The sequence below is a fragment of the Electrona antarctica genome (genome assembly GCF_951216825.1).
Source record: "Electrona antarctica genome assembly, chromosome: 14".
NCBI lineage: Eukaryota > Metazoa > Chordata > Actinopteri > Myctophiformes > Myctophidae > Electrona > Electrona antarctica.
The window spans coordinates 7,469,063-7,481,562 of record NC_136795.1 but is presented as its reverse complement, the minus strand read 5'-3'; the positions used below and the strand labels follow the sequence as shown (position 1 = coordinate 7,481,562).

The following is a 12,500-nucleotide window of genomic DNA, read 5'->3' as shown; positions in this document are numbered from 1 at the left end:
ATTTTCTACTTGAACTGAACAGAGTTGCCTTGGACCTTCTTTAAGTTCGCTATCCACCATCATCCTTTTCCACTGTGATTTTTACTTTTCCAAAGAGCACCTGTTTTCTATATTTAAGGACACACAAAGCACTGGCAGATATGTCAGAGCTTACACGATAGAACCGCTCTACAGGACTTTGTATCGGTTCTGCAATGCAGTTATTTAGTTTTTAATCTCAGAATTGTCTCCACCCAGTTCTATCCCCTACGTTTAATTGATGCCACCAGACCTATCGGTAGACGGAGATATTTTCTATCATCCGGTCATTGCAACCCCAGAGCTAGGGGACATAATGGAAGTATTCACAGTGACAGGTATGGTCACCATGGGACTCAGAAGTCAACAGCGGGGAGAGAGAGGATGTTACGGCCTGCACACACTCCCATGACCCCATCACCCACTCTTCCTATAGCGGCGAGCCAGGAAACCCGATAATGACATGTTTGATGCTTGACATTCGAGCGTCTTAATGCATTTCGGGGAAAGGCGTTTTTATGAACCCTAATGCTCGTGAAATGGAATCGGAAAGGAAAAACATAACAGCACAAAAGCACATCGCCTCTGTCGGGTGGAAAGACTCATATGTCCAAAACTGTTACTTTTCAGCATTCAAGTGGGGAAAAAAAGAAGCTAATGTAGCAGATCTACAAGCTCAAAATGTGTCGCTTTGTGCCAACGTTTTGAGCTTGTAGATCTGATTTTCTTTTTTTTTTTGGCTTTCGCCTTTATTTTATATTTTTTATGGAGGGACAGACAGTAGGCTGACAGGAAATGGGGAGAGAGATGGGGGGGAAGACATGCAGTAAAGGCCGTCGGGATCGGGAGTCGAACCCGCGGCACACTGCCAGACTGGATTACCAGCCAAGGTGCCTGGACCGCTGAGCCATGGCCCAGGCCAGATCTGCTATTTTTAATGCTGTTTTGTGATGCTGTAGTATGATCAAGTAGGGCATTCATTTACAAAAAGATGTATGGAGATACGAGGGTTCTTCTGGCCAACAGGGATGATATGAAGGATGATGTTAACATGATGTCAATGTCCGAAAAATACCCCACTATCAACGTATAGCAGTTTGTGTAGGGCAGGCTCTAAATGCGTGCGTGAGTGCGTGCATGTGTACATTCTACTAATTGAGTTATTATTCAGTTACATTATCCTTTCCACTTTCAAATGGAATGAACAGCCTTGCTAATGTCCCTGGTGTTTTATCAGTACTGTGAATTAAAGACCAGTAAAAAGCATTACATGCAGTCATGTTATGAGCATATACGTGTCACACATAACAAGGGCATACTTACAGCAGCTACACAATAACAGACCCCCAGCTGTTCTTATGTATGCCGTACGTACTACAGTACATGATGAATGATATTCAGAGCTAGGTCAACACTGTGGCTATTGTTTTGAAGAAATAAAACAGAAAGCCATGTGACTATACAGTGCAGTGCTGTGTGAGGATGTGAAATATGAAGTATTAGAATAGTTGGTTTGCTGCTAAGAAAGCCACAAAACACCTGAAAAGGCACCAGTGCTTCAATAAGCACTGGTGGCTCTAGTCTGTTGAACTGAAAAACAAGTCTGTAGTGTACGTACAATTTACAATTTAGGCATTTAGCAGACGCTCTTAATCCAGAGCGACTTACATTAGGCAAGAACAAAAGTATGGGAATACATCACATATATAAAATGCATTTATCAAGAAACATGCGTAAGCTAAGAACGTAACTAGAACATATCTATATAATGACGCTATACATATTAACTATACATATATACTATACTATGCTATACATATGTTCTATGATGTGCTATGACTACATACAATGCAATTATTGTGCTGTCTACATGACATGCTATAAGTCTGTTTCAAATGCTATCTAAGTCTAAAAAGTGCTATCTAAGGGGGTAGGATAAGTGCTATGGGCCATGATGGAGTCTGAAAAGGTGGGTCTTCAGACTACGGCGGAAGATTGGGAGTGATGCTGCAGTTCTGATTGCAACGGGGAGTGCATTCCACAGTTTTGGGGCCAGAAGGGAGAAGAGTTTGGGACGTGTGGAGCGTTGTCCCAGCGTTTTTAGTGAGGGTACATCCAGCTTTCCTGCGTTGGCTGATCTGAGTGCGCGGGAGGGTTTGTAGGGTTCAATCATGTGCTTTAGAGGAAACTGTAAAAGGCCAACAACAACAAAAAGTGAGAAAGAAAACAGGCATAGAGGAAGTGGTCCTCAAGGCGGTTGGGGATCCAACAGGGTGTCGCTCATGTGTTCTGAGACACAGTCATACATGGACCAGACTGACGTTCACAGAGTTCTTTTTACCCACAGTACTGAGCCCTGACTGGGAGCTCCACTGACTTAAGACTGTTATAGGCTATAACAGCTGTTACTATATTGGTGTTAAAGTCACGACTCCCTTTATTGATGACATATGATTGATGTGCTTCTTTTCTTGTCTTGTCTGTCCCTTTCAGAGCTCCTGGGTTCTGCGAAGAAAGTGAATGTGAACTTCCAAGACACAGATGGGTAAGTGGAATTTAAAACCACAATCGTATGCATCATGCTATTCAATCAGACAGTACTGTGTACAGTACACACACCATGCACAGGCCCCTATAGAAAATATATATACATTTCACATGGGGCAGCAATGGCTCACACCGGGGCTCCACCGGGCGCGTCAGCGTCACGTCTCCGTCACCGTCAGGGAATGTTCCCTTTTTAATCAATGAAGGGTGGCTCCACTGCCCGCGTTGCGTGACATTAACGCGTGCATTAAAATTGAACCGGTGCGTTTTTTGACGCGACGGAGACGCAACGCGTCCGGTGGAGCCCTGGCGTTAGGGGGTAGAGCTGCCATTTGTGGAAGTGGAAAGTTCCCGGTTCGATCACAGCCTCCACTTGGCGTCGTGTCAAAGTGTCCTTGAGCAATACGCTCTAACTGCTCCCAGGTTGAAGAGTTGCATGGTCGCCTTCGCCGTGTGTGCATTTGAAAATAACACTGTGGAGCCTGCAAATACATTTTTATATATTTCGATATTTTAGCTACTTTTAGCTGTATTGAATGTAAACACAGACTGTTTTTCAATGAAAACAACCTCTGTTACACTTCATCTCTTCTCTCTGTTCCGTCATTTCTGTCACTCTTTCCTGTCCTTCACAATAAAGCAGAAATGACATTGAGATAATTTGAAAAACAAACACACCTCACACGGTATTATGATGCACGTCAATCTCCTCCACCCACCCACCCACCGACAGACATTACACGCACTTGCACGGCCACGTAAATGCGTACTGTGTGCAAACTGCAAATGTTGGATATGTCTTTGTGCATGTGTCCTTTCTCGTCCATTATTGGATATGAAGGCTTAAATTAGAATATAGTCTCTCACCCCCCACCCCCTCCCCCTCACCTCCACCTTGTTGTACTACAAGTACAATGTCAATCCCACCAGCCCCCACTTCTGCATCTATCCCCCCCATCTGTTCTCTCCTTCACGCCCTCACGCCCTCACGCCCTCACTCACTCACTCACTCACTCACTCACTCACTCACTCACTCACTCACTCACTCACTCACTCACTCACTCACTCACTCACTCTCCTCCTCTCTCTTTCCAACTCAACCTTTCATCCCTTTTCTCATCTCTGTGTCTTTCTGTCCCTCAACCTCCACCTCTACGTTGTCCAGTCCATCCGTCTCTGTGTCTTTCTGTCCCTCAACCTCCACCTCTACGTTGCCCAGTCCATCCGTCTCTGTGTCTTTCTGTCCCTCAACCTCCACCTCTACGTTGCCCAGTCCATCCGTCTCTGTGTCTTTCTGTCCCTCAACCTCCACCTCTACGTTGTCCAGTCCATCCGTCTCTGTGTCTTTCTGTCCCTCAACCTCCACCTCTACGTTGTCCAGTCCATCCGTCTCTGTGTCTTTCTGTCCCTCAACCTCCACCTCTACGTTGTCCAGTCCATCCGTCTCTGTGTCTTTCTGTCCCTCAACCTCCACCTCTACGTTGCCCAGTCCATCCGTCTCTGTGTCTTTCTGTCCCTCAACCTCCACCTCTACGTTGCCCAGTCCATTCGTCTCTGTGTCTTTCTGTCCCTCAACCTCCACCTCTACGTTGCCCAGTCCATTCGTCTCTGTGTCTTTCTGTCCCTCAACCTCCACCTCTACGTTGTCCAGTCCATCCGTCTCTGTGTCTTTCTGTCCCTCAACCTCCACCTCTACGTTGCCCAGTCCATCCGTCTCTGTGTCTTTCTGTCCCTCAACCTCCACCTCTACGTTGCCCAGTCCATTCGTCTCTGTGTCTTTCTGTCCCTCAACCTCCACCTCTACGTTGCCCAGTCCATCCGTCTCTGCATGGCATCCCTCCGTTTTTCTCCCCTGTCCTTCCGTATGATGTGTGGTCCCTCCCGATTGACATTACAAAACAGTATTATATCATGCTAAGTCCCGCCCAGGCCTGCATTGCAATCCTCCTGTGTGTGCAAGGCGGATTAACACACTTAACATACATGGAATGAAAAGAAAGAAAGAAATAAATCTACTGCAAATCTACACACACTACTGAGAGAGAGAGAGAGAGAGAGAGAGAGAGAGAGAGAGAGAGAGAGAGAGAGAGAGAGAGAGAGAGAGAGAGCGAGAGCATCAGGCAAATACGCTGGTTGTATAACAAGGTTTACTTTATTTGTAATGGGCAAAACAAAAACAGATAGAAACACAGATAAATCATATCAGTTCTGCCACTGTGTCAGTCTGAGCACATACAGTATGTGTTCATGTATGTTTGTGTGTAGAATAAATAGAATTTTACACACAAAATGTTTGCGTGTAAAATAGAATAGAATAGAATAGAGAGAGCACACAACCAGTTATCACCCGAGAGATTCAGACATGATGTGGCTTCAGATCAGAAGTTGTGTGTGTGTGTGTGTGTGTGTGTGTGTGTGTGTGTGTGTGTGTGTGTGTGTGTGTGTGTGTGTGTGTGCGTGCGTGCGTGTGCGTGTGCGTGTGCGTGCGTGCGTGCGTGCATGAAAGACGATGCCACACAAATGTGCTCTTCTCTCCCCGATGCAAACGCCACTGCTCCACTGAAAGACCAACCAGCATGATGCGTATAGAGCAGAAAATGCCGCCGCCAAGCTTCTCCGCGCGAAGACCCAACATCACAATGAGGACATTAAATGATTCAGCTGTCATCCTGTCATCTTGCGTCAACGTCCTAGTTTAGAATATTCCACCAGGAGTCAGCTGACATTCACATGATGCGATGGGCTCCGTCGCTGGAGCGATGCATTACATTAGAAGTCTGTAATAAGCACACGCCTAATGAGTTTGAAGGAATATAATTGATAATGGTTTAGGGTCGGGAGAGCTGTAATGAATCCACACGCACATTCACAATCTCATCATCGTTTACTCGGTGGGTGTTTCGGTATTCTTGTTGTAGTATTATTATTTATTTGTCCTCCAAGCAGTTTCAGAATTTCTGCTGATCTGGTACAGTATGTGCATGTGCGTACTGTACAACGCGTGCGCACGTGTAACCCCGCTGCTCATTGCCTAAGTGCTGCCGATCAGCGGCTCGCATACCGTTAGTCATCTGTGACAGCAGCAAGCCTGGAGAAATCACTGATCTTTATTTATAATATGTTCTTAAGATAATTAGCAGAGGCAGGGAGAGAGAGGGGGGAACAGGGCAGCATAGAGGAGACGAGAGTATAGAGGAGTCGTGGGCGCAGATGGCCGAGTGGTTAACCCATTTTGGGCGGGAACCCCTTTTGGTGTTAGCATTATGTTATGCTTTAGCTATTGAAAAATAGCAGATCTACAAGCTCGTAGCGCGCCACCGAGTGGCGCGCTACGAGCTTGTAGGTCTGCTATTTTTGAAAAACCAAAGAACGACCGACATAGAAACATAGCTTTTTCAGAAAACTGTCAGGATGTAGAAGACATTTTTAGAATCTGATCTCAGGTCAAAATGGGTTAAGGCACGTACCATACAGTATATACAGTATATATATACTGTAGGCTCTGATGAAGGCTGACAGCGAGACCCGAGTTCGATTCCCAAGCCCGGTGGACCTTTGATCGATGTCACACTCCCCAACTCTTTCCCTGTTTCCTGTCGATCTCCACTGCCTGGCCCTGTACTGTACCATCCAAGCAAAGGCAGAAAACTCACAAATATAAAAAATCTCGAGAGTCGAGAAGAATAGTGAACAGGGGACCAACCTGGAGAGGATGATAATGAAAGGACCAGGGAGGAGTGAGTGTACGTGGTGCTGTAGGAGGTGCTGTACGAGAGAATAGGAGTATAGGAGATCAGAAGGAGAAGATATTGGTACGGTACAGTAAGACAGCCATGCATGCACAGAGCCAGGGACAGGTAATTAGGCCTAGAGGAGATGGACATACTGTACAGGACTGTGAGATTAACCCATTTAGACCTGAAGACACTTCTACAAATGTCTTCTAAATCCTGACAGTTTTCTGAAAAACCCCATGTTTCCATGTCAGTCGTTCTCAAACATTTTCATGTCAAGGACGGAAGGACCCCCAAAAATAAATGTAATAGGCCGCCGACCCCCATCTGAAAATATGTTGTTCCAGGGACACCCCAGAAGCAAAGATTTGAGTTAGAAGCGTTCGCTCTGAAATAATAGATATTCAAAGATTTGCACTACATTAAAATGCTATTTTTCAATAGCTAAAGTGCAACATAATGCTTAAAACACCAAAAGGGCTTCCCGCCCAAAATGGATTAAATGAGTTAGGAGGGACCTTGTCACATGCACAGCACAGGAGGAGAACATTATGTACTGCAGAAGGAGCTGGGTAGACCGAGAGCAGCAAAGCACCCACACAGACAGTTTGTCACCATATTAACCCTGAGGGTTCCTTCTTTTTTTATCTGGCCTTTATGTTGACAGGGAAAAATTCTAGTGAACATTTTATGGTGATTTGTACTATAGTTGAGCACTGATGTCGCACACCGAAAATAGCTGATCTGTGTGCGTGTGACTGTGACTAACAACCGGGTCGGGTCATTTACGACCCGGCGAGGAATCGTTGCCACCCACAACCATGAGAAGTTGATGTTTACACTGTTTCAGCAAAGCTATGCGTGCTAATAACACAACGTGGATTGTAACATTGCACGTGTCAATGTGTGTGCTATTGCTATGGAGATGATATACAAATAAGCGCCCCTCCTGCTCATAATCATGCTGTGGGGAAGGGAAAGTCGGGAGGACTTTAACAGGGGGCGGGTGGGGGTGCGTGCGCTCAAATACAGAGCATGTCAAACGACGGATCATGTAAAAGCGGAGCCACACTGAAAACAAAGCACAGAGAGCACACAGTGGCCTCTCCAATATGGCACAGAAACCCATTAGAAAAGACAGAGCTAGGCTACACACACACACTGTATCTATGGCAAGGCGCTGATTATCAAAACATACACATTTAATTGTAAACACTAAACAGTGCAGGCACACCTGCACACACTGGCACATAGACCAGAAAAGAGAGAACGCAACAGACTGAGACGAGGCATAATTGGCACAGCACACTGAACACAATACAAAAAACCTTGTTGTGTACCTTCAGAACACAATAGAAGACATAGGTCATAGGTATAATTAACATTATTGCAGCCAGCAGCAGTTTGGCACATCATCAGAATACAATCTGCTATTAGCTTCCACCTTCACGACGGGAACATTACTTTCTCCTCCTCCTCCTCCTCCTCCTCCGACAACAACTCCAAGCATAACGTCCTCAAGCTTCGTCTTTTCTGAGCCATGTAAACAACCCGCACTGACTAGTCAAAGCTAGTCACTGTCAGCACGGGGGTGGGGGTGGGGGGGTGGGGGGGATAAAGTTTGAGGAGAAAGTTTGCGCGCTTCTGTACTTCTCTGACACAACTTCAACTTCAGCCAGTCAATTAGTGGGATCAAAGGAGAACACAGCTGCAGGTTGTTAATTAAGGCTGTGGCTGAACTCTGATGCAAAGGGAAATAATTACTTATGTCCGTGACAATAACCAATCCTACAGTTTGAATTCTAATCTGTACACACACACACACAGAGCAAAAATAATATGGGGAAAACTATTTCTTTTTCTTTCTTTTTTTTTAAACTTTCGACTAATTTGAATTGACTTGTGTTAATGAAGTCGATGCGTCGATGCATACATTGTTTAATGAATGCCCTAGTGTGTGTGTGCGTGTGCATGGCTGGCTGGCTGGCTGGCTGGCTGGCTGGCTGGCTGGCTGACGTTTCCTTAATATATAATAGGATTTCATATGCATGTACACTTTGTACAGTGACTGCATACAGTCCTGCTGTATGAATATAGTAACTATTCAGAAAATCTGTATTTCGCCTCAAACAACTTAAGAAATTGTATTTGTCACATGCTCATACATGTACTGAGCTGTGAGCAGTGAAATGTTGGCGCGGCACACTGACTCCACAATAGACTGAGCTAACAATGTACTAGCCTGGCTAATAAGCCAGACTAATATCACACAACACTGTCGCGGTATATTAGTCTGGGCTGGCTCCACTTGGATTTAATTTCCCGGGGGGCGGGTTCAAACATTTTCTCTTTTTACGCAATTGGTCAGAGCTACTGTCAGTCAAAAGTCTCAAGCATTGAACGTCACTGTACCAAAGCCCGCCCATATTGCATACCGTGTCCCGATTGGTCCGACCTGTTCTCGGTTGTAGGAAAGAGGCGTGCTACTGAGCCTCGCCAGACCGTAATCCGCTGGTAGGCAATTTTTTTTTGCCAACGGCTGATTCGGTCTGGTTTATTAACCAGGCTAACAATGTACAACATTGTCACGGTGGAAGAATGACCCAAATGCAGAGGAAAGTTCAAAATAAGATTTATTAAATATAAACAAGGTCAAGCTTACAACAAAGTGTTAGCTGTAGCTGCAAGCACAAAAATCAGGAATGCAATGCAAAACTCTTCAAAAGCAGAATGCTATAGACAGAGAGTCAAAAAGGCAAAAACCTTACAAAATGCACCAAGAAGTAAAGTCCAGAAACCGCCAAACATTCGGAAGAGCTAAGCAAGGAACCAGAATCTTCAAGGACGAACTCAGGGACAACACTGTAGACTCTACAGTGTGCTCTACAGTGTAGAGCACCGGACAAAGATTTATGTTCCGACAGTTTTTAAAGGTGGTGGGTTGATTGTAGCAGAGTTCACAGGTTTGTAATGGGCTGGGCTGATGAGAGTGGAACCAGGTGTGTAGGACTGAGGGCTGCAATGGGAAGTGGCCGAGGTGGAAAGACAGACAACTGGGCAGAGGGAGAGATACAGAAAGAGGGGAGTAGACAGGCAGAGGGCCAGACCATGACAAACATACAGTATGGAAAGATAATAAACAAGTAAAAATAAAAGATCTGCTTGATTTTCTTTTCACTTTCCATTTGTGAACTGTGGGAGACAACACTATGCAGCAGAAGGATGACCAAATATAGTCTATATATATATACTGTATACTAAGCATAGACAACACTATGCAGCAGAAGGATGACCAAATATAGTCTATATATATATACTGTACACTAAGCATAGCGGTAGATATTTTATGGTGAACTATACACATTCTCAGCTAATACAATAAAAAAAAAATGATATTTTCCAAGGGAAATACTGCGTGCTCTGTTGGTGGTGAGTGTGTAATTGCAGGTTAAAGCCATTTTATTCGTCGTTCAGAACTCTATAATAGCTTGAGGGAAAAGACTCCGCTGAGCCCCTCCGCGGTGGCTTTGTGGCAGCATATAGGTATTTGCTTAGAGTGGCGGGGGTCCTTCTGTCTTCCAGCCCTGCTCTTGAGCCCTGCTGGGAGGGAAGTTAAATCCCCATGGTGCACTTGGCCTGACAGCACCACCCTCTGCAGTGTTCGCTGGTGCCGAGGGGAGCTACTTGGCCTGACAGCACCACCCTCTGCAGTGTTCGCTGGTGCCGAGGGGAGCTATTTCCATGATGGCAGGCGGCGGCGGCAGCCCCAGTCAGAATGCTCTGTGTAGTATTATAGTGGAGTGGAGTGGAAGGATTTCGGGGATTTCCTGGGAGAATGTCCTCGTGCTATCTGAGGAGGTACAGGCGCTATAGCTGCCTATAGAGGGTATGCGCATGCTTAAAGTGAATGGCACATTGAGTGGCAAATCGAGTGGCAAAGCAACATGCAAAGTGAGTTTAACATTGTTTAACGTTGTTTAATGCAATCAGATAGGACTTTTCTGTTTGGATGCATGGGTTGTCAACGCCAGAAAGTAGTTTTTTGCCAGTCAGTAGGCATTTAAGCAATATTACACGAGAGGGTGTGGGTTAACGTGATTATTGCCACGACAGGGATGCGGTGAGGAACGAGACGAAGTCGAGTTCCGCAAGCATCACTGAAGTGGCAATAATCACGTTAACCCACACCCTCGAGTGTAATATTGCAATTATACAACAGTTACCCTTAAAACTAAGAAAATCGCTGAAAGAATATATTTTTTTAATGACAGATGTAGTCACTACGACCACAAATGTCCCAAGAAACTAGCTAGCCTAGCCACCGAGTTTGCTAGCGCTCTGGGAGAACAGAGCAGCTGAATTCTTTGTTTTGATTAGGTGGTGAATGGTGCTGGTTTAACCCACGGCTAGAAGGTTGTTTCAACCAATCAGATTGCTTCCTCGAAACGACCTGTGGTATAATCCTGCATAACTTCCGGGTTTGATGATGATGTCACACGCATACCCTCTATACTCTTCCTCCTCCATGATAAGTCCTCAGTAAATGAGGTATATGTACTTGAAACTCACCCTCTCCACTTGATTCCTGTTGATCAGATGTAGGACGGTGGTCTTCTGCACAGTGGCCCCTTTTTCCACCAAAAGAACTTTGGTTCTAGAACTAGTTCCGTTCTAGATTCTTGGAACCTTGGTGCTTTCAGCGGAACCGGCACACATTTTTCGGGTTCCATGTTCTGAACCAACTTTCAAGGGTCCTGAACCCGTTAATTTGCAGTAGAAACTGAAAATGAATCAATATTATTAGGCAGGATAAAAAAATACCTGAACTGGTTCAAGGGCTCCAGAAGAGCCTAGTCCCTGGTTTGACAGTTCAGAATAGCAGCCAGCTTGGTGGGCACTATATGGTGTTAAAAGCTGAACTGAAGAAAATGAACAGCAGCCAAATATAGCGGTTATAGTGCAGGCCTTGATGAGTCTCCCGGAGAGAGTCAGCTACTTTCCTGGTCATCCACATCATCCTCTTGAGAGGATGAGTGTGCTCACTGCTGCAGCATTAGAACGTACTGTATACAGTATTGAACACTGGTTCCCAAACACTGGGTCACTGGGGCCCATTTGTGGGTCGCGGACACATTTTGATGGGTCCCTTCATTTTTTTTGTTTCCTATACATTGTTTTTAATTCTTATTTCAAAACAAAAGAAAACATTAAAAAAAACAATCCCAGAAAAAGTAAAACATTTCATGAATTTAAAAAAAAACTAAATTCAATGATTTATCTCATTCATTTCATGAAGGAAGAAACGAAAAATCAAAGAAATTCCATAAATTGGAAAACAAATGTTGAAGACGTAGTGGAAATAGCCGATCTACAAGCTTCACGCTCCGTTGTGAACTTGTAGATCTGCTATTTTCACTAGTTTGGGCCCCGGGCAAATGTCTAATCTCTCTTTTGGGTCACTAAAAAGATTGCGAACCATTGTCCTCTTGAGCCCCATTGCCCCCGCCGGCGGGGGCAATGGACCAGGTTAAACCACGCCAGCCTCCAAACGCTAGAATTACTAACCTCGAACCATGCATAGAATGAGTTCAGTTGGTAATACCAACTATGCCAGAGCAGCAGTATCTCTTAGTCCATGACACATGTGCATTGCTTGTCACGTTGTTGGGACTGAATATCCATCCTGTCCGCACTGTATCGCTGCTTGGCATCATATGTACCTCATGTCCAGACATATTCCCGGGTTTGTAAGCAGCTGTGCGCATGTTCCTTGCTCATGCAGGCTGTAGTGTGTAGTGTAGAGTCAGACCCAGGTGTTTCTGATTAGGAAACGCCCATCACCGTACGGGGTACTACGACTGTATCATCCAGCACTGTTGCCATGCTGCAGCTTGTCGTCACCTCCGTAAAGGAGCGGACGTTGTTCTCAGAGCTGATCTGGAACATGTCCCAGTCAGTCAGCGTGACGCGACGCGTCCTGCAGCATAGCCTCTGATTCGGCTGTCCAGTGGCTGACCTCTTGCATTACTATCACTTCCCTCGCCACCATCCATTTGTTTTAAATATTTCTGTATCAACGGCGGCATGATCTGACTTGCCAACAGGTGGGAGATGAGATGTGTAGCCTTCTTCCTTAAATATGACTTTTCTGTTTGGATGTATGGGCTGTCAAGACCAGGAAGTAGTCAGTATAGGCGTTCC

General features: G+C 45.2%; 1 protein-coding gene across 1 annotated transcript in view; it reads left to right on the top strand.

The window, feature by feature from the left end:
• Nucleotides 1-12,500, top strand: part of caskin1 (CASK interacting protein 1) — a 165,119-nt gene that overhangs the window by 73,567 nt on the left and 79,052 nt on the right. Inside the window, 1 exon segment of the mRNA XM_079521656.1 lies at nt 2,512-2,563. Within this exon segment, the coding sequence (XP_079377782.1) occupies nt 2,512-2,563 (52 nt within the window).